At 37.0% G+C, this 25,568-nt stretch overlaps 3 protein-coding genes across 6 annotated transcripts; 2 read left to right on the top strand and 1 right to left on the bottom strand.

Moving 5' to 3' along the window:
* The first annotated feature begins 323 nt into the window (after positions 1-323).
* On the top strand, positions 324-17,807 carry LOC143213726 (spliceosome-associated protein CWC27 homolog). 4 transcript variants are annotated; one of them, XM_076433848.1, is made up of 8 exons: positions 324-569; positions 12,499-12,753; positions 12,971-13,180; positions 13,251-13,451; positions 13,539-13,678; positions 13,749-14,003; positions 14,075-14,236; positions 14,301-17,807. In XM_076433848.1, exons 2-8 carry the CDS (start codon positions 12,712-12,714, stop codon positions 14,821-14,823), a joined length of 1,533 nt encoding a protein of 510 aa, XP_076289963.1. In that variant the 5' UTR covers positions 324-569; positions 12,499-12,711; the 3' UTR covers positions 14,824-17,807. The 4 variants fall into 4 exon arrangements, with proteins under 4 accessions (XP_076289963.1, XP_076289962.1, XP_076289960.1 ...); XM_076433847.1 differs by lacking the exon at positions 324-569 and adding an exon at positions 794-1,004; XM_076433845.1 differs by lacking the exon at positions 324-569 and adding an exon at positions 11,272-11,410.
* LOC143213721 (dynein axonemal heavy chain 7) lies at positions 628-12,183 on the bottom strand. The gene has a single exon (XM_076433832.1). It carries the CDS (start codon positions 12,181-12,183, stop codon positions 628-630), a length of 11,556 nt encoding a protein of 3,851 aa, XP_076289947.1.
* Positions 15,483-25,345, top strand: LOC143213724 (uncharacterized). Its single transcript, XM_076433839.1, has 7 exons — positions 15,483-15,624; positions 19,647-19,864; positions 20,363-20,544; positions 20,635-20,782; positions 20,912-21,577; positions 23,495-23,724; positions 24,097-25,345. The coding sequence occupies exons 1-7, from the start codon at positions 15,591-15,593 to the stop codon at positions 24,422-24,424; spliced, it is 1,806 nt and encodes a 601-aa protein (XP_076289954.1). The 5' UTR covers positions 15,483-15,590; the 3' UTR covers positions 24,425-25,345.
* Positions 25,346-25,568: the final 223 nt, after the last annotated feature.

The raw sequence follows: 25,568 nt of genomic DNA, 5'->3' as shown, positions 1-25,568 counted from the left end.
AAAAATTTTATTTGACTAATGTGACTCTCTTTACGCATTTATAGCAAAATTGACTAGAGAAAATTCAGAATTGTCGGAAAATTTAAAAAATTCCTTTCTCCTTTAGAGGAGAAATAACATTCAATTTAGTTTCTATCTTTTGCAATTGATGCAGACAATTTTAGTCTAGTTATGAATTATGACTATATATATACACAACGGATTTTTATGCAAAATAAAAATTTTCTTCCTGAATTGCAACAAAGTGGAGCAGTGGCGCACTCAGGATTTAATCTTGGGAGGGGGGGCCGAGTTGAACAGATGTGCATAACATATATATATGTACATAATGTTTTAATTTTGAGTGTTTCATATAACATATCCAAAAATCGTCGATATTGGAGAGGAAGCAGCTGTTCTACCAGCTAGTTTGACCAATTTTCCAGTGTTCTACATATTTCCTTTCTGTTGGGGGCCAGGGGGCCTTGTCGCCCCCCTGAGTGCGCCACTGAACTGGAGTGACATCAACTCAAGTGACATACAAATTTATTTTCTGTCTCAATATGTTTCAGGTTGAAAATAATGTAACAGTATGTATTTTTAAATTCTTCTAATATTTTTACTGTTTTATGTCATAAACGCACATAATCAGTCTATGTAATTATGACAATACAGAGCTGTACCGCATTTTATCCAGTACGCTCTAGGTCGATCTGTTATTAACGGTATACTAATTACATAATTATTCGACGTAGATTTAATATTTTTATCAGCGCACTGTACAGCAGTTACATAGACAGGACATTGATAAACATTATCCGTATCCTTTTTATTACGTAAGAATAAAATGCGTATAGGCGACATGTCCTGCCAATATATGTATTTCGAATTTTCGACTAATATATTATTTTCAATGTCCCATCGTGCGCCGGATAAATGCAAACCACGAATAAAATATGCATCAACATTTTCTATATCGGTTCCTTCAATTGTAACTTGAAATTCAAGCTCAACTTCTTCAACAGGTACATTGTACTTTTCCGAAAACATTAAGGAAACTGCAGAGAAAAACATTTTACCAAAATACATTGCATCGAGCCAAACAATTCTAGGACAGTCTCCATTGATCCACTGTTTCAGAAAATCTAGACGTTTTAGTAAATTATCAATGTAATAACTCAAGTTATCTGTTATGTTATTATTTTTTATTCCTTTCCAAATACACGGAACTTCATTTTTATATATCATTTCCGATACTTCCTGAAGAGAATCAGTAAATGGTAGAGATCCTTCGAATGCTGATTTCAAATTACTCAATGTTTGAGTTATGGTTGTTAAAGTGTGTTTAAACAGCTTCATTTCACACAGAAGAACTCTGTTCATAGGTTCTCGAAGCAGAGAAGACTCATTTTTCTCTAAGCAATTGATTTCGAATGAATCGTGCAATTTATCAGTAATATCGTTGATTAAAAGCAGTACTTGATCTTGAGGCAGATGGTTGTCTAATATATGATTGATAGGATTCATGAATGAGATAAACGACAAGAATTCAGAGGCCATCGTTGTATCTCGAGTAACAGCTCCATTTTGACTGAATCCAAAAACTTCCAACGATAAATCCGAAGGCATCTCTTCAATGTACTTAATTACATGCAAATACTCGCATCTTTGCGGTATCAACTTTGCTTGCTTATCTTGAACCGTCTCTGAGTTACAGTAATCCATTAAGAGATGCGATAGACATTTTTTGTCAAAATTGTCCATCACTTTTCCTCCGTAATTGCATTCTCCGATGAAGTATAGAATAATATCGAAAGGTGTATAGTCAACATCGTTTATAAAGCTTTGCAGTTGCGTAGCACATAAATGAAAATCAGAATGATCAAAATCGTACGGTATATTCCAGCCTTGGGCACCAAAGCTATTTTTCTCTTTCACGATCGTGTGAAATAGAGACAAGCCGAACAGCAGCTTCGAGAAGATTTTATCTCTTCCTGGACACCCTTCGTAAAACTCTTGATTCGCTATAGGGTCCGACTGGTAAATGTTCAGCAATATTTCCTTGATACTCAATGGATAATCGTGCGATATTTTTATGCTATTTTGCAAGATACTAATCGGGAATCCTTTAATAGGGTAACTGGACAACCATAATCGAAAGCCCAAAGATGTATTGGAGATATCACAATTTTCACAGAGTCTTTCAAGATCCAGCATCCAGTGAGGCACCAGATGACAATTTTCTAGAAACACCCAATTGCCTTCAGCCTGTGCTCTTTTCAAAAGAAATTCAGCTCTCTCTTCTTGGCCTCTGCTCATCGACAGAGAGATAAACTTCGACAAATAGCCCTTTGTCTTTGCGTAAGCGGAAATAAGAGATAAAGGTGACGAACAGCTCGGTAGAATGAATATAATAGGAGTCAAACAATTGGATTCTGTGTACGATTGAGCCACTTTAATTTGTGGGGAGTGAGCCTGCATGTTTCCCAATATATCTTTTATTATTTCTATGATCTGTACTATAATTTTGTCAGGCTTTAACGTTTTAGTAAGTATGAGTTTCTGAAAAGAGGATTTATCTACCCAAGGCTTTGGTAATAACTGATTTTGAAGTGTTTCAGAGGAGTAATATTGCTTCCACGCCTTATCGTTGCAATGGAAATCTTCTGTGAGACCATTAAACGTTGATAATGCGTTCTGAACATCGCAAATATTCATCCAAGTATATTGCGGTAGCCAACTAGGCTTATTATCGGAAATTGTTTCGATACGTCTGCTGTTCGAGGACATAAAATATTGAATTTCTTCCTCTGTGGCTTGTTTGTCGTCTAATAGTATTTTAGAACATAATAAGAAAGAGCACAGTATCTTATGCTTCTCCGATAAGGATCTACATATGCTTGCGTAAAGGCTTTGAGTAAATGAAAATTTTAAATATGCTAATCTCTTTTCGAGAACAACACTTCTATTTGAAGTCTCGATAGATCTGATATACAATTGCACGAACCACGTAAAAGAGAAACAATACATGCTATTCAAGTACGATAGAGCAATAAGTGTGTTGAACAAATCGACACAGTATTTAACGAACTGCGTGTAAGCATCTCGAAACTTGCTGATCTCCAGAGACATCAGTTTCGTTATCTCTTGCTTTTTAATTATATTTAGAGAAAGATTTTTCGAGGAGTCCAGAGTTTTTATTGCGTTTTCATCTTCAAGAATATTCGTGGTTGTCGAAGATAAAGTGCATAAAATATTATCCTCTTGTTGTTTCAATACTTTTTGGTTATTCACGTCTTCCATCTGCAAAATCTCGAATTTTTCCTGAAGCTCCGGCTTTTCCTTCGAAACGACCAGATCGAGTAGCTTATCTTGAAGAGCTTCGTTTGGAATAAAGAAATCGATTACAGTGAATTTACTGTACACCTCTGGTGTATATTGTGGATTCAGCAATCGTGTTGTAATGTACAACCGAAAATCATGCGAGTATTTTATAACATCACAATTTATAGTTAAATACGAAATATTCCCATCATTGTAGATTCTGTCCTTAAGAAACGGATCTAATACGGTTTCTAATCGTTCTCTTACATTTTCAATCAACACAGGGTTTCCATTTACGATACTAGATCTAACAATCGATGCATAATTCGAATTAGTCAGTTTGATGATTTTAATGTTATTCTTCTTCTCGATAGTTTTAATCCATTTATTCGCTTGATTCTGCGAATCTATGAACAAACACCACAGCTCAGAATTGCTCATGATAATTGCATTCTCAACCGAGAATCTATGTTTAGGCAAACCGCAAAGATACCAATGATTTATCTCGTTCTCGTCTCCATGAATGTTTATAAGATTGTAGTTAGTAGTAAATGGTATTTTTAAATCTGTAATATACTGTTTCCAGCAGCCTGCTATTTTATCGCGAAAAATTGTGGTGTACGATGCTGTGTAACTTATTATTCCGCACGATAGTATCATATCTCCGACAAGATTATTATAATTCTCTTGCAGATTCTCTGCGCACTCCATCCAGCGATCTTTCTCACCGCCTAAACTTGCAATTAATTTCTCTGCTTTATTAAGCTTGCTGGTGCAGTCTTCCACTTCCTTCTCGAGCTTCACTTTCTGCTGCAGCGTTTCCTGAAGACTGTTATTCAGCACTGCAAGTTTCGCGTTCAATGCGGAGAGCGTTTTACGCTTCTCATTTAAAAACGCTTCAGCTTCATCGCATTCCCTTTGCGCAGCCAGAAGCTTCTCTTTCTTAGGCGCAACTGCCTTAGCAACTTCGTCGTACGACACCATTGCCCGAACCCATTTACAAAGGCCTTCCGCAGCGCTCGATGCTTTGGCAACGATATGTGGTTTAAAGCTGTTATCGGATATATACGTCTTTTTAATAATTTGCATGATATTGGATGGGATATTGTCTTTATCGTAGTCCTTTAAATTCTGTAAGAAATTCATGTCACCTAAGATACGCTTGCTCGGACCCCAATAGTCTGTGTATTTTTTACCAGTGACTGGATCTATGAGTTTATCTGATGGTACGTCGAGCATAACACAGACTGCAGCCATGACCAATTTGACGGTATCAGGAGGATTTTTCATAGCTTTCACAAGAGTGATGTCTGTGGGCTTCAGCGTGTTCAATGCAGCAACAGCATCTTCTAAAATTGGGATTGCTACGGCTAAATCAGCTTCACATTCCATTTTCAGCTTACCAGCTACTCCTGCCTTTTTATTTGCTATCTCCTCTTCCTGCTGCACAAGAATCGTAGCCCCTTCTACACTGATATTCTCATTCTCTACCTCCTTCATGGTAATTATAGTCTGTTGAGCAGAGATTTCCAACTGCGGTTTCAACATTATCAATGTAGCTTTCATCTTCTCTACTTGTTGCGCTGCTAACTTCAATTTTTCCAGACCCGCTAAATATCTGTTCCTCGTAGCGACAATATTCTTCTGCTTCTCCGATATCTGATGGGAGTATAATCTCAACATATGTAAGAAAGCCAGTAATGTTACATGAATTTTTTTGGATGTTTCATTGAAATATTCGTTGCTCATTTCTCGTGCACTGTCGTACAACTGTACGCAAGCTGTTATTATATCCTCTTTTATGTTCTCTTGGACATTAATGTCTTGAATGTATTTTAAACCTACTTGCTTGAACGCACTCGTTGGCCAGGTATTGTGCCAACTCATTGTACAATATTTCACTAGTTCTGGATATTTGTATAGATAGGACCTAATTGTTTTGCTTGTCGAGTTGAAGCATATAACGATGTGCAAGTTTCCTTTACATTGTTCCAAAAAATAATTCATTACAGCGTGAGTACTTATTTCTGCATTTTTGTTTCCCCCTTGAGCATGCAAACGTACCATTTCGATAATATCGTATTTCTCTTTGGTAGAAAATAAATCAGGTATTTCACCAGTAGCTAAAAGACTCTTGATATCACAAAGAAAGGTATCCGATAGTTGTTTTTCCTTTAGAAAAAACGTAAGACTCTCCCTCGAACCGCCACACTTTTGTATAACTGTTTTTAGATCTTCTCTCCATAAATCGAAGCTGGAAGAAGATGGATCGAACAATTCTTGTTGATTTATATAAGCTGCGAGGCTTGTTATAGATTTTCTACCGGATCCTATATTGGATATCATGAGTAAATTACCTCCCGGTATTACTAAAATTCTTGCAATTCTAACGAGGCTTTCCAACACGTATTGCGTTACGACTATATCGACTTGTTTCTTAAAATTTCTGTTATACTCGTTCAGATAAAAGAGAAGTTTATTCTTTAGTTTATCCATAGAAGTTATCTCTTCGTACTTTCTATTTTTCTCCGTGTCCATAAAATTGCTAAACACTAAATCGTTAAAGGACTCCTTCGTAATTTGATTATTCTTAGATTTTGGTAAATAGTCAAAAGCTGTTTCGAATGAATCTTTGAAATGACGTTTGGTTGTTTCTCTGATCTGTAAGAAGAGATATTCTTTGTCATCGTCATCCAATATTCTATCGCCAAAAATACGCCAGACTTCGTGAGCCCAAAGCCGGATGAAAGTAACTTTCGTTTCCACCGATTCCTTTTGGAGGAGACTGCAGCCATTGATTACCTTGCTCACGTCTCTCATGCTAAATTGATATTGACATTTTGCAGGCACCGGCAAGAGATTTTTTATCACAGAACTGTAGATATCAATTGTAGCATTCGCTATACTAGTTACACTAGTTAGAACATCCGCTGCGAAAAGATTCTTCTTGAAATTCGTGAAAAGCACATTTGAAAATATTCGAAATATAGTATCTGTGGATGGTACATACATGCTGTACAGATTAAAATGCCTTAAAAATCTGGGGCATATCTTGATTAAATCATTTCCTATAACAGCAAGGGAGAACATGGTGTCGCGAATAAAAATTTTTTCAGGCTCGTTAGCATTATAGAAATACCCGTAACTATGGTATTGCCGCAGAAATTCTAGAATACTATTAATCTCGGATCGACTCTCTGGCGTTTCTACAAAAAGATCATCAATGAAACTAATACAGAATTGATTTTTTGGAGGACCGTAGTGTCCTGTTTTAATTTTATTTAATTTCGCGAGCAGCATGTTTTGCGTTCTCAACACAGAGTTCATGAAAGCAAAGCTAAACGTGTTGATCAAATATTTGTCACCAGCCAGTTTGTTTCTTAACAAATTCTTTATCAAAGAAGTTTTTCCAGTAGATACATTCCCACAAATGAGGAAAGGTTTTCTGAATTTAATATGTTTCAATAACAGATGATTATATTTTGAAGTATTAATCGTTGGTACAAAGATTTCATCATTCATTTCTATTGTCTTTTCAGTTTTTAATAAATCACTCCAACACTTCCAATTGCCGGAACCTTTAAAAATGTAATAGTTGTCTTGTATTAATCCTTCGTGAGGCAACGTTACATCAAAGTTCTTTATTGTTGTAGGTTTTGGGTGCTCCTCAATTTTTCCACTCCAAAGGGATGTGCAAAAGGAATTAAATTTAACGTGAGAGTCCATGTTCAAGTTTCCTCCTAATCCCCATATAATAGACAATATAAGCGCAGCTTGCATCCATATTATAAAATGATTTTTCCCCTTGTCTTCGGTGCTTTCCGTTTGAGCATCCCTCAAATACATCTCGAGCAAATTTAATGTCGATATTATACCATGTAATTGGTTTACGATTAAAGATAGAGTACAATGTCTTCGTATGAACTCCAGAACAGGATCCATTATCCAGTCGAATATCGAATACAATGTGTCTTCGTGTCCATTATAAATATCGTGTCTGTAGACATGTGTTTTAACGTATGGTCTCCAATCGAGAGACTGCAAGTCAACATAAATCACTCCGCATCTCGATAAAATAGCAGGAGAAGCTTCTACGATGTTCATAGTTTCGAAAATAACAGATACTGAGTCTGCTATATCAATCTTTTCACCTGAAGTCAAATGCAATGCCTTGTTCGTATCCAGAACTGTGTATAAGCTCTCGATCCATACATCTTTTAATGGTGCATCGAATACTATCCATCTTTTGTCAAAGAAATCGTTCGATAAAGAACGAAATACTTGAGAGCATATCCCATCCTTCCAGATTCTTGATTTTTTGTCGAAATGACCATAGAGTTGATCGATAGTTGATACTCCTGGTATTATAGTTTCTAATTTTACATTGATACCAGATTCTATGCCTTGCTTGTGCAAGGATATTAAAACATCCTTCAGAACATGTAGAATTTCTGTTTTCCCTACCAATGGGTCGCCAACAAGCATAACTGCTCGATGAATATACAACAGCTCGAATGCTTGTATAATATGTAATTTAAAATCGTCGTGAATGTGCAAACATCTAGAGCCACATACGGTTTCTAGAGTTTCTAAGAATATTTTGTAATCGGGATGCAACAATGTAACATCAGGAAACATATTGTCAACGATACTTTTAAAGACGAGTGAATCTGCGCTACAGAGTTTAGGGAGATTAACGTCGATTAAAGATCGTAAGAGTAACATGATTTCGTTCTCATCTGGGAAACTTCTTTTTAAATAGTTCAAGGTCCGAACAACTACTTTGGCAGAGTTTATATTGAAAGTGTTACAGGATTCACACTGCAGCTGTTGGGAGAGTAGTTTGTAAAGAGTAGTTAGCTTTAAAGCTAACAGTTTTGAATTAACTATGCCAGCAGCGAACAGTTCGATTTCTACAATTTTATCGATATCCGGTATCATCATGTGTACTCTTCTGAAAAATATTTTTAAATTGTCAGGCAATTTATGGTATTTGAACGAGCCAAGATTAGTGGTAGCACAAATATGTCCATTTGGATTCAAATTTAACAGTGAACCTTCGATAGTTACGACTTTTAAATTTGCACTTACTGCTTGAGCAACGCAAACAAGGTTTTGAGTAATCATGGACAGCATTTCCAGCTCGAGACTATTGAAATTTTCGAAGCAGAGCCATGCTCCGCAGGAAACAAATCCTTTGAACACTTGACAGACAAAATTGTAGGAAGATATATCGGCGCAATTGAAAATACGAAATTGTACTGCAATTACTTTCGCCAGGCTTTTAATAGTCTCCGTTTTCCCCGAAGCAGGCAATCCTGTAACAGCCCCGTACAAATGGTACTTATACGCTTGCATAAGTGTATAGAAACATCTCTCTGTGAGAGTAGTGTTAACTATACATTGTTTGTAATAGCTGTACTCGTATCCATATTTTATACTTGCATCAAACATTGATACAGTAACATAATCTTCCTCTAAATAATATCTTAACTGCGCAAGCCATGTGAAGTCTGTGTATCGAGTAATTCTTTTGTCCAACAATAATTTAATGATGTCCTTTTGATTACTGACTACAACGATTAAAGATGTGAATATGTTTCTGTGTCTTCGTGTTGTACAATTTCTCAATTCAATGGCTAAACTAGATAGATGATTAATATACTTTAAGTATAATGAGTTTAATACTTCTGAGCTAAACGAAGAGAAACAATTATGTAAATCGCGAGTCCAATAAAGTAAAATCACAGATATAATTATCATACTTGGAAAATTGAGAATATCGTAATGCGTAAAATTAAATTTATCCCAACATTTTAAAATACTTTTCTGCAAAGTACTATTTATCTCATTCTCTAGTTCCATCAGCCATGTCTCTTCATGATAAGAATGAACCTGAATGGACTTTTCTAAATTCATTTCTTCGTTATGATCACCGATAATAGAACAAATTTGTTTTTCTTTATTGACTCGAACTTTCTTTACACCCTCGAAACAAGATTTTAGGGAGACGTTCAATTCTTCGACATTGTTCGATTCGAATAATACTCTTTGAACTTCTTTGTCCGAAAGGAAGAAAAATCTTGGGAACCACAATCGTTTATTTTCTATGTACTCTGTTACCCCATGATGTACCTCTTCAAGCTTTCTGTTAGCATTATATAAAGATTCTAAAATTGTTAGATCATCAATTCCCGAAAATGTAGTGTTCATGCATATTTTATTTCGAATATTTGCTAAAAGTTCTTTCGCTTCCCTATACAAGACTGACTCTTTAGGCAAGTATTTCTCTATATTAGGATAACAAAAAGTAGAATATAAAGGAAGCATTAATATTTGAACGTCACACCATTGCACCATGATGTTCCTAATCCTATTGAGAGACGAGAAGAATTCGTTTACAGTCAAAATGATTGGCTTCACGAAATGAGAGGTTTTCATCTCTTCGATTACTATAAAATGATCTTCGAGAAGCAATTCTATGTCAGATAAATTCGAGAAGACGTACATCTTCGATTTTTCATCGAAGCTTATCTCGAACGAAATTGTTTTCCATTCTTTAATCATTTGCGACAATTTTTCCTGTAATTCTAGCTCTCTGTTGGCACCTAGGCTAATAGCTTCATACTTCTCAATGTCATCCATTAAATTGAAGGAGATCATTTTCCTTAGACTGGTGCCAGCATTGGGCATAAGATCAAAATCACATATCGCAGACATTTCCATCCAGTGAGATTTTTGGAGAGCCGGATTACACATGCATACTATCAATGATAAATAATTCTTGAAATCGTTTATGTCATTTAGAGCTTGCCAGCACAGTTTTAACGGAGCTGGTTGTTGCATGGGATCTGGGTCATCTGCGATGCCAGAGAATTTAAAGCACTTGTTTGCAGTCAAATCCATTTTAATTTTTGTTTTGAACGTTCTGCTCATTTCAATGATCGTCTCGAAGTAGTTTAATGTTTTCTTTTTTATAACAGCAGCATCCAACCACTCGAACGGTCCATCCAACCATACGCTATTGTCTTTCCTCCATTGATGAACGACACAAATGAGATCGTGAAACGGGACAATGACTTCCTGCAATTCAATTACTTGCGGGAACTCAGTTTCGGGAAATTTAAACAATTTCTCTTCTTCGTTGATCTTTTCCATCTCAATGTTAATTTTATTCACTTCTTTAAACAGCCCCCTATAGTATTCAACATACTCTTCGACTCTCTCGATATCGTCCATATTGTCTAAAACACTGAGTTGAGGAATAATGTAATCTACATCAGAATTCAATTTGTTTATTCTCTTTTGCATGTCCTCTTCCAATTCGTTCTTCATTGCTTCGCACAATGTGTTGTTTTGTCTGAATACAGGCTCAATCTCGCGCAACCAGTTTATGGTTTTCTTATTTAAATTGATATGGTCGTCCGATAGAATTGTCACTTCAAATAATGTGCATAGCATGTATATAGACAGCTGAATTTTGCATTCTAGTTCTTTTATTAATTCTTTTGACGCGTGTAAGATGTAGTCGGTTAACTCGATCAACAATTTCGCTTCGTTCGGTACATCCAGTGCTTTGAGTTTCAAGCTTTCGAATTCTCCACAGATTTTTATATTGAAATCTTGATGATACTTGATTACCTTGAGCAGGAAAGCATTTACGATATCCCACGATTCTTTCCTCAAAGCTTCCTTAACTTTAGTCTGTTCTAATCTGCCTACGGTATAATACATGTTCGCTACTATTGTATTTGTTCTTATCAGGTATATATTATACTTTTTAATATACTTGAGGTATGAATCAAAGTTTATTTTGCCTAAACTTAATGATAATATTTTCTTCTTCGTACTCGGCACGCTTACAGGATAAAATTCTTCGGTAATATTTATCACATGTTTGTTTACAGGCTTAAACAAGTCGTGCAATATAGTTCGCAATTTATTTTGCGATTCTTCGATGTACCAGTCTGGTAATTTGATTTGAATGTATCTGGAAGATACTTTCAAATTTAGCAATTCTTCGAACGAAGTTAAATGTTGAGCTATCGAACCAATGCGATCGATTATTCCATGATACGTTGAATATATTTCTTCGATGTTAGGATCGGTAAGAAGTTGACCATCTTGTAAATCAAGTCGAAGTTTAATTTTTGGACAATAATATTCATTCCTCATAATTGTTAGCATGTGATCTATCGATCGTATCATAACATTTATAATTCTCTGTGCGAAAATATGTGTTATACACCGCATAATATTTAGCAGTTGATTTACACTAACGTTTCTCAGTGCTCTGGTTGCAGTCCTCGATATTACCCTACAGGTTTCTTTATAAAACTGATAAGAAATGATCAGAGATGCTTTTTTAACATCGTTATTAATTATATTTTGAAAATCATTCAACGACATGAGATCAAGACAGAGATCTTGAAAGTTACAGACGAACATTGGAAGCATAACTTGTCCCATCTCCATAATGAATCTTATCGGCTCTAGATGAAGAAAGTATTTTTTCACTATTAAGTTACGACGTTCTGAAAATTTCTTATAACTGTAGCCTTCGCATTCCTTCAGAGAATACAAAGAGGAGAAAGATGCTTCTTCTTTTCCTGACAACGATAATATAACTTTCATGGAAAAGCTTTGCATATCTTCGGTCAGCATATTTTTCACTTCCGTTAGCATTGATTGTACTAACGAAGAGTATTTTCTTCTGTACCTTCTTGGCAATAAATTTAATATGTTCTTCTCCCATTCTTTAGGAAACTCATTGTTATACTTTAAACACTTCTTTATTTCATTGTAAATTATATTGTGGTCGGATGTTAAACCAATGTTCAAACTATTGGGACTGTTTATATTTACTTTAGTCGCATCCATGGCTAAAACACTATTTACATATTTATATTAAAATATTTATTATATAGATTAACCTGGCTGACTAACTATTTAAATATGTATCGGTGCAAAATGTTTTATCAATATCCACCATATTGATAAACCTATTTATAATACATATATTTCTATTTATTAAATTTTGTTACAAGCGTTTAGATTTTCATGAATTTATGAAATCAAATGAAATATATTTAAAAGACAACATACACACACGCACTTGGCTCATATATTTAAATAAGTATTTAAATAATGTCGACATTCATCTCTGATTCAAATATCTGTTTATTGTTTTTACAGGTAGCAATGTAAACATCGTAAAATAAATAATAAATAAATACCATAAATATTTTTTGTTGCATAGACCATTTCCGTTATGTATTTACATCATTATATTATTCCTAATGTATGTATGTGAGGAATATTATTGATTGGGGTCGTATTTAGGAGAATGCAATTTCAACGTAAATAAATAGAATGCTTCTTCTGTTTATTTAAAAAACATTTGCAATCATGAGCAACATTTATATACAAGAACCACCCACAACGGGTAAAGTAAGTAAAAATTTAAGATATTTTATTCATATTTATTTGTTTCTCGTTACATAACCTCTAATAACAAATATTTGCGATATCAGTTTTTATCTAGATGCAGCGAATAAACACATAACACGGTCTTTTTAACGTATTTCGTTTTATCCGGAAACATTTACCTCATTTTTGTTAAAAAAATTTTAATTTTAATTTTAAACAATTTATTTTGAATAAATAGGTGGTAATGAGAACAACAGTGGGCGATATTGACTTAGAGTTATGGACGAAGGAGGCTCCGAAGGCTTGCAAAAATTTTATACAATTATGTATGGAAAGCTATTACGACAATACCATATTTCACAGAATTGTTAAGGGCTTTATAGCTCAAGGCGGAGACCCGACTGGCACGGGAGAAGGCGGAGAAAGTATATATGGACAACCGTTTAAAGTATGTTTAATTTTCATGAAAATTCACTCTCTTACAATTGGCGCATAGCCAATGTACTTACTCATTTCAGGATGAATTCCATACGAGACTGCGATTCTGCAGGCGAGGTTTGCTGGCTATGGCGAATGCAGGAAAAGACGACAATGGATCTCAATTTTTCTTTACTCTTGCTTCTGCTCCAGAATTACAGAACAAGCATACTATATTCGGTAAAGTTACCGGAGAAACTGTGTACAATATGCTCAAACTCGAAGAAGCACTAGTAGATGAAGTAAGAGACTATGCTAATTACACGAGCTGAATTGTTGTAAAATTACTTACACGAGAAATGTATTATAGTGCTTTTTTCTGTTCGTAGAACGACAGGCCACTTTATCCTCCAAAAGTATTAAAAACTGAAATACTGAATAATCCTTTTTCTGATATTGTACCTAGGGTGACGACGAGAAAAAGCGAGGAAGTGAAGGATAGTACAAAACATAAGAAAGCAGGAGTGAAGTAAGAAAGAAATATTTGTAATCTTCGTTCCTGTTAAAAATATTCTTCAACGAGGACTGCTTACTTTCAGAAATTTCAATCTTTTGTCTTTCGGAGAGGAAGCAGAAGAAGATGAGGAAGAGTCTGTGATATTGAATAAACAATTCACTGGCAAAGGGAAATCGGCGCACGATCATTTATCTGATCCGAAATTAAGTGCTCAACCAGCTGTCGAACCGGCTGGACCTCCGAGCAAGAAGAAGAAAGAAGATCGCAGTAGCGATTGGGAAAGCGACGAGGAATTGAAAACTGCCGAAGAATTGGAAGCTATAAGAAAAGAGAAAGAGTGAGCCAATTCTTTAAAATTCTTCACCGATTACTTGTTGTATTTTCATACGAATACTGTTGTCTTCCCAGAGCGATGAAAGAAAGAATAAAAAGTAAGCTAAAGGAAACGAAGAAGGAATCCAAGAAGACAAGCTCTTACAAACTGGAAGATAACGAAGTCGATAATCAAGATGAACAAGAAGAAGAGTATTATCTTGGGAAACATGCAGAAGAAGAACGGAGGAAGAAAGCGTACGTATACTATACTATCTCTGAAGTAAAAGTGCTAAAATATTTCCGACGAATTTTTCCACAGGGAAGAAATTAGAAAAGAGATTCGCGACTTGAAGCGGGACGTTCAGAACGAGAAGAAGGCGAAGGAGGCGGACAAGAAGTTGAAAGAGGAGCAGGAAGAGAAGAAGGGTCAGAAAACGGAGATCATGAAGGAGTACATTCAGACTCAGGTGAAGTACAAAGAAGCAAAGTCAAAGCTGCCTAGAATGGGTAAAAGTCGCGAAGATTTCACGATGGATCTCTTGAAGAAATTCAAATCGAAGCTTCAAAGTGCGAAAGAGACTAGAAGCGAGAGATCGCCAACACCGCCGCGGAAAGACAATAGCAAGGAAGAGGATTTTGATCCTGATGATGAGTCGTGGATGGTGCACTCGTTGCAATGCGAGGAGAAAGTTCCGGTTCTCGCGAAAGATGCTAGCACGAAGGACGACGATTGGTTCGAAATATACGATCCTCGTAATCCGTTGAACAAAAGGCGGAGGGGTGAGAAATCGCATAAACCGACAGAGGAGAGTAGCAGGCGGGACGAGTCGCGCCGCAAATAACTTGTATTATAAATAATTCTGGTATTAGATGCAGGAAACCCCACTTATTGCATAAAATACATGCTTTCTTTTCAAACAACAATTGGAAACGCTTCTCTGAAATCGCGTCTCGATTCTGACGCGCAAACTTCTATTTTTCCTTTGCACGCGTGTTACGTCAAAGTGATAGAGAGATACGCACGTTGCAATTCGACGACGTCATCGAGAAAAATCGTTCGGCTGCGTGCCATCGGTGCCGTAAACTTTTGTTTACTATATTCGGGTGAGATAACTGTAATACAGCCGATGGGTTAGCTGTTAGGGACACGATTTCGTGCAAATAGACTTCTATGGACGGGAGCTTATCCCCGGCACAGTAAAAGTTGATAAGGCACTGATACAAAGCATGACATATTCGTTCACGGAATCAGTCGATCTGTTGGGAGCGAACGATACACATCGTGCATTTACGTAACTTCCAGTTAATGAAATCAATTAATTAATTTAAATCGTACGTTCACCGAGTCCACGGAACAATAACACGGACTTTGTAAAATCGTTGAAAATTTCGAAATTCATTGTCGGACATATTTGGTAGAGGTTTCATATTTTTTGAAAAAGTTGTTAACGAGTGTTGTAAAGCGTTCGGTAACGAAATCGATTCGGGACAGTATATTTTTATACTGAGAGCAGAAACGTTGGATTCGTGCTGTGCGTGATGCTTTATTAAGATTATCCCAGCGTGGGAAAAGTGATTCTGAAAGTGATGCTACGGACCTACAAGAAGAATGCCATCGACACCATTAAAAATAGATATACTCGGTATGTTTTGTTTCGTTCCTATATTATTGCATTAATCGCTGGCGACGTGTGTGTGTACGCGATGCGGTGGTATAGTTATCTGCGTCGTTGAAAAAACAGTCTGGGTTCGAGAGCTACCGATCGACATGCTTTTATTTTGAATCAGATTACCTGAATCATTAGCTATCAGCAATCCTCCCTGCTTCTTTAATATATTCGATACGGTGACGACCATAATATAAACAAGGAAGCGCTTATTTTCGAATTCGAATTGTCGCGTCGGTGGCGTAATCGACTACACTTCTGTCTGCGCGTGTATGATCGTGTTTCTCGCAGCTATAATTGACAAATTATTTTAAACTTTACACATCTATTTTTTAATCATCAGATCTTGAAATTGAAGCGTAAAGAAAAGCCTAATTAACGCCTTATCTACCGGTAGGTATTTAATAGTGTCATGGGTCTGCATGTAACAAAGGATTCTTCCAGTTGCTCTGCCACGTGGTGAAATGCTGCATGGGCGTGTATAGCACACGCATACACAGTTGCAACACAATCGCGAGCGATCTATACACCAATCAAAATCGTATTACTATTGATAGGTGAATTGACTAATTATGCGATGACGGTATTTAGTAAAGCCGAGGCGGGGAAATCGTGCAGTTCTTTGAATTAGATTGTAACGCATTCACCATGTTAATTGTCCGCATATTCTTCTTCGATGTAGCCTCATTTAATCGTAATAGTGCCCGACAATGTGTAATCTGCCTCCACGAGGCAGGGCGAACTTTATTTTTAAATCCCTGCCGCCTATATAAGGGTCGTCTCCGTCTTACGCAGTGTGTCCGAAAAGTTTCGAACCATCCAGAGAGAGAAAAGAAGAAGAACGATCGTAAACACCCCAGCAAGACGTTGTTTGCAAACATTGGCGTCGTTCGTTTTTCACGTTTTGCACGTGTCACCGTGCAAAGTCCGTGCCTCGAGTTTCCGAGCACCCCGTGTAACGTATATGCGTCGCGACTAATGGGAGACGATTACGACAACGCGACAATGTGAATTATGCCACCGCATCGGCCTCATCGCTTGCAAATTCAAGGAAAATATCAATATCGGCTTTTGCATTTCTTTTTTCCGTTTTTTTTTTTTGAAACATTGACACGCTCGATATTAACGCAAACATTTCTTCTTATGAAAATGATTTTTGTTGATGTTCTAAACTGAAAAAAGATTAGATTCGACCACGTTTGATGACGATTACAAAAAAACGTCATCCAAGGTCGCCTCGCAGGTCATTTTAAGGTCATCGGCACTTTTTTTTGCATACTACGTTTCGATCTTTTGTGGCGCGACGTTTTAATCAAGATCGAGACAAATTCTATGAGTCACGAGTCGCATTATGACCTTACTATTATGACAAATTCTATGAGTCACGAGTCATATTATGACCTTATTTTTGACACTCACTGGCCTAGGATGGTATGTTTACGGGTTTGTAGTATAGATAGTAGTATCTGGCATAGTAATTCCGTTACGTGAGGGTTATCGCTTGATTTTGGTACAAAGGTGAACGTCGGAGTCGATACCCTCTTTGTTCATCGAACCTTTTCGTTGTAAGTTCGATGACTCGATCGGATGATCTAAGCGTGGTCAATGGCGCAAAATACATATAGTCTTTAGAATCACCGGATTTTTACTAGCACAGATAACTTATTCTTTTGAACAATTCGAAACATTCTGAATAGAAATGTTCTCCATTCTGTAAACACAGATTGTGCGCGTTGAACTTCGATAAAAGTATCTGAAACCTAGCTACGATTAATTATTATCATTTCTCATTACCATATCGCAATCAGAAGCACCAGATACGCTGCTATAACATTCTGGGATTGTGTTTATCTAAATGTTGATGTTTATACAGGGAAAAATTCCAGAATTGTCTGCCAGTTCCATTGATGATTTAGCGATTCATAATAATCTTCATGAAATCTGCGCATACTATTTTACGATTACGTGCCTGAACGTCAAACGAGTAGACCTATTGAAATTTATCGCAATGAATAAACATTGACGGACATGTATACCTGCTCGTTGCGCGATCGAAATTGCGTATTAACCATTTGCAATTGCACGTCGCATTGCGGAGTGGCGTAATCGTTGTAAAATATTATAATGTAATGTGAGAGAATAAAGGGATGAACAGTTTCCTACCGGTTGTTTATTGACCTTTAAATTCCAGTTAACACTGTAACTTCAATAGTCCAGGTCAGACCCCTTCGATTACGAATTCGTTAAAATTGTTACAGTCACGTCTGTAAAACGAAATACAAATTGTTGTACGAAATCACTTCAAATTATTTATGTGTTCGATATACAGTGGCCGAAATAATGATAGGTTCACTTCAATTTGTTGACATAATGCTGTGTTTAACGCAGTATTTTTGATTGTACTTATTATTATTTATTCAATCTAATAAAATTAACAAAATACACAGCTCAATTGAATAACACAATGTTAATTAATGTCAATTACAAATTTTCTATTACAACACTTGAATTTTAGTTGCGAAATAAACATAGGTTCATTAAGTATTTCACATAAAAAAAATTAAAAAAGGAAAAGATAAAAATAATTCAGTACTTAGTTGAACCACCTTTGTGTTTCATAACTTCAAATATTCTGCGTGGAATTGATTAAATTAATTTTTATAATGTTTCTAATTTAATTTCAGACCACGCCTCTCTAATCCCATTTCTTAATTCTGAAACAGTACGTGTTATCCTGTTTTTCATTGTCGTATACCTTTCTTGATGGCCAGGGTAAAACTTTGATTTTTACCCTCTCAAAGTAGTTTTTAATTGTTTTTGCACGATGTATTGCTGTATTATCGTGTTGGAATATTAAATTAGGTCCACCAATCTTGTCGCCATATTCATCCAGTACGTCTTCCAATAGTTCCCGATATTTTTCTGCATTGGTTTTTGGAGGGAACCACATTATCGGAGTCTTACCGTTTCAGCCGAATGCAGCCCAAACCATTACACATTCTCCTCCATGTACTCTTGTCATTTTTACGCTTTTTCATCATGCAGATCGTGCCAGTAATATTAATACCCATCTGGGCCGTCCAAATTAAATCTTTTTCCATCAGAAAAAATCACCGTCTTCCACTTTTCGGTCCACGACATATGATATTCTGCTAACTTTAATTTCTCCACCTTGTGGAATTTAGTTAGCGGAGGTTTTTTCGCTTTTCTAGAATATTTAGGTGTCCCACTCGATCTCACAACTTGCTGTACACGTCGAACACCAACTGGCAAATATAATTTCATTTTTATTTTAGAGGCATTAAGCATATTTTGCAGTGATTTTTGAAAAATTTTACCTTTGTCCCTGTGTGTTAATTCTTTTGGATGACCTGTAGATTTTTCACTGCTGTATTTTTCATTTAATTTTAAAAAATTGTTTAGGACATTTAATGAGCTTTTCAATCTTCTTGCAATTTCTGTGTTAGAGAGACTCATATTGTGGAAAGCAATAATTTGGGCCTTCTCGTTATCATTTAACGATTTCCCCGTGTCATTGTGCTCTAATAATATTAAACGAACATAAAATATTTTTTATAAATCTTAAACTTCATAAATCTGTGTACTTACCACACAAAAACGTTCAAAAATTGCTCTATCAATAGTAATTTTTAAATATTTCTCCGTGAACACCTAAGATGATTTCGTATCTCGTACTCGATAATTTTCAAAGAATTTTTGAAACAGGTACATCTTTACACTAATATTGTTGATAGTCGACTGACTGCTTACACAATGCTTAGAACACATTCTTGCGAAATAAAAAGAAATGCCACAGTGAACCTATCATTATTTTGGCCACTGTACATAGAGTGATTCAGAAGACTGTGTTGCTGGTCTCAATTTAAATATTTTGGAATTTGTACGATTATTATCAACAGTCTTTTGAATTGCTTAGCAAAAGCGCCCCACAATTTTCACGGTAGTTTTCTCACGAGAAATCATTTTGCAATTCGTAGAGGAGGGTGTTCGTCCAAGAGATTGGCAGCCTCGTAGATCTGAGTACAAGGTACCGCTGAGGCTATTGCGATTATGTTTGCTTGGAATGATTCTCCCTGCTGTGTTGGTAGCGGGGCCGATGTACTTGCGATACCGCGTTTATTCCGAGCAATTGTACCCTTTAACCATCTCTGATCAGAGGCTTATCGACGCGAGAGTGTCGACCACATGGTGTCAGGTAAGTGATTCTTCGATTTAATTTTAATTAGCAGCCACGTTCTTCATTTTCCTTGTCTTCAATCAATAATTTTTCAGGATTCAAATAATCTATATACAGAATTACGCTTGGAAAGTTATACAACCTCGTAATTTTTCAGATACGTCGATATAATCACATGATCACTTTTCAAGATTCCAAAATGCTACACACAAGTGCTTCCAGAAACGTCGATTACAATCGTTCGATAATCTTCGGAAGACTCAAATATTGTTCGCACAAGCGGAATCGAAATTTTTTTACAATAACTTGATAATTTTCCAGCATTAAAAGATTGTATATACTATGTTTAGATACTTTATGATATAATCGCTGATCACTTTTCAAGATTCGCAAACTGAACACGTAATTACTCTGGAAAACTTCGATGATCTGATAGCTTTCCAAGGTTCAAACGTTGCTCGAATATTGCGCTTGAAGTTGACGCCCCTTTGAAGAATCACCTTGAATTTCTTCCAGAGCCAGCTGATCAAAGTAAACGCGACTTTCAACGCTTATCTGATGAGCGATGAGCCACAGGTTGAAGGTAAAGTTCAACCTGTTTCGATGACAAGACACCTGATCTTGGAGGACGACATGAAAGAGTATTGGGGATTTTATCTGCTCAGAGGTAGCAGCGTCACAGTCTCCACTTGCGTGAGGTTCGAATCACAGTTTGATTGATTCAGAGTATCAAAGATTGCATCGATCTTGAACAGTTCTGATTCGTAAAATTTTTTGACGAATGGCAGATGGCCTGGGGCATCTCTGACGATCATTCGAGGGCACAAGCACCTTCACGAATGCGCCTTTATCGGCGATGATAGCAGCGAGGAGTTGGAGGAGCTTTTGGAGGTTGCTAAAGAGACTGGGCTGCTTTCTGTCAACGGAACAGACGAGGTATAAAATGCATTTTAAGCACTAACTTTTTAGGCACTAGCCCCTCCCGCATCCCGCACCATGGCAATCCTGAAAACGAGAGTCCATCCCCTTAATCAAAACGTTTAAAACCAAACATTCCACGTGCAGGATAAGAGTCCCAGCAACGAGCCAAGCAAGATGAAGAGAGTAGAACAAGGAATTCAATTCCACCACAAGGACCAAGCCCTTCTCCTAAACAGCTCAACTCACCTAACAAACTCTATGGCGCATCATTACAGCAGCCACGAATTAGACGCGAAAGCCATGAGAGCAATCCTAACAGAGCTGATGGCAAAAACGCTGGACACGAAGAACAAACAAAAAGAGAATCCTCATCATCATTACGAGGGGACTTTCGTAGAGGTAGCAAACATTGTTAAACCACCTGTACAACATCCTTCCGAAGTGGACAAGAAGGTAGAACAAAAGGCTATAGCAAAAGATGAAAAGCACGATGGCGGCCAGAAACAAGAAAAAACGCAGACGAGCGAGAAGAAAGGAGAACCAACGTCTGCAGAAGTGGTGAAAGATGTGCTGGATAAAATCAATTCGATGGGATATCGAGGAAAGAAGATCCTCAGAAAGTTGATGGACGAGATGGAGAAAAATGGTGGGGAGACTGAGGTCCTGAGGAAAGTGGTCGATGAGACGATAAAGAACCAGAAGCTTTCCGAAGCTGAGAAACGAAGAAGACGAAGGGATTTAATCTTGTCCTCGTCTCTTCGTAAAGAGCTGACTGAAGAAGACGAAGACTCCGACGCTGCCGTCGAAGAGGTACAGTAAGAACCATTCTTATCTTATTAATCTTAATCTTATCGAATTGTGGGAACCACGAGACAATTTTTACACTCGTTTCACTAGACTATTAAATCGAACAAACAATCTCAGATTCTCCCGGACAAATTCTAGCCAGTAAAAGTTCCAGACAAATCTAATTAGCATTATCAATGATCTCATCGCATTAATCCAGCTCTTAACACGCTCTCGAAGGTGTTTACACAGCATAAATGCATTTCTGCATAGCAATAAAGAATCGTAATTCAGCGTTAGCGCGATAACGTTCCGCGAATGAACGGTTTCTAATCTCTCTCATAAAACCCAGCATAGATCATAGAAGAATATTCTCGACGATAAATAAAATGTAAAAAGCGAGAAGTAGCCTGCATCGCAGCTGCATAAACGTGAAGTTAGGACACTTGACTGTTTACACGGGCGGTATTATCTGTAAAATCCTTAATTCGCTCAACGAAATTAAGTTACCGGTGGAAAATTTTCAAGTTCGAAGCAGAACAGCAGATTTCTTCTGGTGTATACGTCTGATGATAATGCGTCAGCTGAGGTGCTATTATGTGATAAAACGTGGGAGTGAGATTATGCTTCGCGAGAGACTAATGCGGAGAGCTTGTTAGATGGCGAGACTTCTGTTGTCGATTTCAACGATACCGGTTGTTGTCAAACGATTCGAGAGAGGAGGACGTATTCCGTTCTCTGTCAACATCGTTCTCGGGACGATAAGACGGGCCAATTCAGTGGATCGTAATCAATTTCTTTATCGTCGACAGATCATTATCTGGGTATTACTTATATTGTCCTAATTACAGATTACCAAATCGTGTAATTGTGGCGCGGCGGCTATCTGTAATTTTCTACTCGCGTGTGTGGCAATGGCGTCGAGGGTCCCGTTATCGAGACGGCGTTCAATATTTTCCGACGCTTTCGGAATAATAGAGATGTATCGCGAATCCGGAAAATATTGATAGGACGAGGCTCTGTATCGAGACATTGAGACGATCGAGAGATATCGAGAACTCGAAGCTTCGAAGCTTCAAAATCTTCGACTCTTCGAAGATTCGAAGGATTCGAAGTGTATGAAGTTGTAACTTACTTAATCAATCTTTTAGCTGCGGTGGCGTATTTTTTTCGAAATGTAGGAGTGTCTGTAACTGTATCAAATATAACTTAGCAGCGAAATTTCGAAGTCCAAAGTTCCGAAACTCCGTTTCTTTTAATCCTCTAATAATTTACTACAGAGGTTCGAATTTCGAAGCTTCTAAACTTCGAATATTTGCATTACAAGAATCAAATAAAAATTCCATTCTTCGTTTAATTATCTTATTAAGGTGAAACTAATACACTGGTGTCCTTAATCTTTTTAATATCTCCACTGTTGTAAGTTATACGTACCCATTTTTGTCATAAATGCATAAAATCCGCAGTCTACTCATCACCTTCGAAGTTTCAAAAATCGGAGCTTCTACACTTCGATTCTCATCATCTTCGAAGTTTCAAAAATCGGAGCTTCTAAATTTCGATTCTTATCACCTTCGAAGTTTCAAAAATCGGAGCTTCTAAACTTCGATTCTCATCACCTTCGAAGTTTCAAAAATCGATGCTTCTACACTTCGATTCTCATCTCCTTCGAAGTTTCTGAAATCGAAGCTCCGAAGCTTCAAAATCCTCCACCTTCAGCCCTAGTATTTAGTACTGGTCATTCTGATCAATATACATATAGACATTTCCTTGAATGCATAAAGACCTAATAAAAAATCCTAATGAATGCATAAAGACCCAGTCTTAAAGACCAACAAAACCAAAGGTGATCTTCCAAATTTTCCACCACTTTTAGAAATAGATATTTTCTTAATAAAATGATTTTTTTCTCACCACCCAATGTTCCTTTACGTACATTAGGATATGTTGCACCCAGATGGCATAGCAGAGGACAGAGGCACCGTGAACGAGACAATGCTGAACGATAGAAGCAATTCTGAATTTTGGAGTTCGTTCAGCAGTTCTGAGGAACGATTACTGGATTGTAAAGGGTTGATTCTAAATCTACCCCTAACCCCTCATCGTCATTGTACACCAAAATATGAGAAGAAACATTCGGAAGCCTCGTTTGCAAACACGGTCACCTACAGGTACGCAGACCTCTTCATTTCTATTGATAGATCCCCGATAATGATAATAACAGGTAGTGGATAAACACTTATTTCTGGAACGGCAAATAGTCAAGTGGATAGACTCGCGGCGGATGCAACGACCTATCAAGGCTTTCATTTTTCATGTGTTTTTAATTTTCAAATTCTTTCTTCGACGTTGAAACACGATGATAAGACAAGATTAAAGCGAGATTATTCTCATCGTTCATAAATAATAAATCGATGTACAGGACGTGCTACTTTATTAGAGACAGTGTCAAATTTACACAAGGGAAGAATGAGCTTCTAGAACTTTATTTAAGATTTTTTAGCCAGTGAACATGCTCATTTGTTAATTACTATTTGTTTCAGGGTCCCAATGAACGGATACTACTTCTTCGTCTTCAACTCCGAGAACGAGATCCAACCGAACTACCTTCGAGTGAACTTCGACCTTCTGAAAACCGTGTACAACATCTCAAACCCGGTCCACGAGTGCAAGAACAGTACAAAAGAGTGTTCTCTGCCATTAAAGCTCTTCAGCAACGAGAGAACAGTCCTGGAACTACCATGGAGTGGCAACGATTCCCAATGGAACCATGAATACGTGGTAGTTTCTACCTGCGAGCCGCGAACCGCGATCTACCTGATCTGCATCATGCTGGTTCCCTTACTAATCCTCGTGTTTGCTTTCCATTGACATCACGTTTGTCAACACGACCCAGGGGCAGCGTTTCTGATCTCGCTGACAATGCTCACTTGTAAATATTAGGCTTAAGTCGACCGAGTGACGAAATGCTTGCAACGACAACAGTGTAACAGTATTTTTCTTTTCCCCACGCGCTTTCGAGTGGTAGCGACACGCTGACTAGTTAGTTGATAGTAGAATAGAAGATAGGGAACTTTAACCTTCCTATCGTCCGTTTAAATAGAACTGATTCGAGTCTTCAGCTCGTTAGAAATGTAATTAATATTTTAATGAGGACTTTTGACGTTTTACTTCACGTTTCAAGTGCTTCTTAAAAATGCTCGACGTTCTTTGATAAACGTATACATACTTTCTAGAGCGCTTTATAGACTTTATAATTAGACTAGAAATTAGTACCAAGTGAGATTCGCTCCACGTGTTAGAAGATAAATCATTCTTGTGAACAAAGATTATTATTAACGTTTATTATTAACGTGGAAGAGTGTCGACGTATCGCCACGGGATGATTTCGTTGACATTATTTATTGTAGGTCGCTTCTTGTTAATTTATTTAGTAATACCGCTTTATCTCGCGTAGACTGGCGAGGTTGAGATTTATACCGTGAATTGTACCTTATCGATCACTGTGGGATTAAACGAGTGTACAGAGACTGCAAAGCTGATTTATATAGTTTCAATGAAAAATTTTATTAATCACAGCCGGTCGTTTATCTCTCGATTTTTATTCGAATAGAGAGAGAGAGAGAGAGAGAAAGCGGTGCTGATAGAATAATCGTTTACAAGAATTGTAAAAATGTAGATAGAAGAAAGTTTAAACATGTGATAATACGTGCACAAATTACGACGAACTTATCTTTGCTGTATGTAAATATGGAGAATCGTTTTTATTAAAAGATTTACATTTTCGAGAATGTACTAGCACAATAATACTGCAGTTTCCTGGCGAAAAATTAGCGTGACCGAGACAATGCTAATTAAGGGTCTCCAAGGGCTAATCCTTTACGTCTTCGGACATCTTAAAAATTAATCTCCGTCCTATCTGTTAGTTTAATCCCGGAGATTAATGCTTCATGCCGATGCAAGAGGCTTCCGACAACTTGACCCTGCGATTCCACGGGTTGGGAAGGGTGGTAGT

The sequence above is a fragment of the Lasioglossum baleicum genome, chromosome 11, assembly GCF_051020765.1.
Source record: "Lasioglossum baleicum chromosome 11, iyLasBale1, whole genome shotgun sequence".
NCBI classification, from domain to species: domain Eukaryota; kingdom Metazoa; phylum Arthropoda; class Insecta; order Hymenoptera; family Halictidae; genus Lasioglossum; species Lasioglossum baleicum.
The sequence above is the reverse complement of the archived record's forward strand: the minus strand, read 5'-3'. Positions and strand labels throughout refer to the sequence as shown.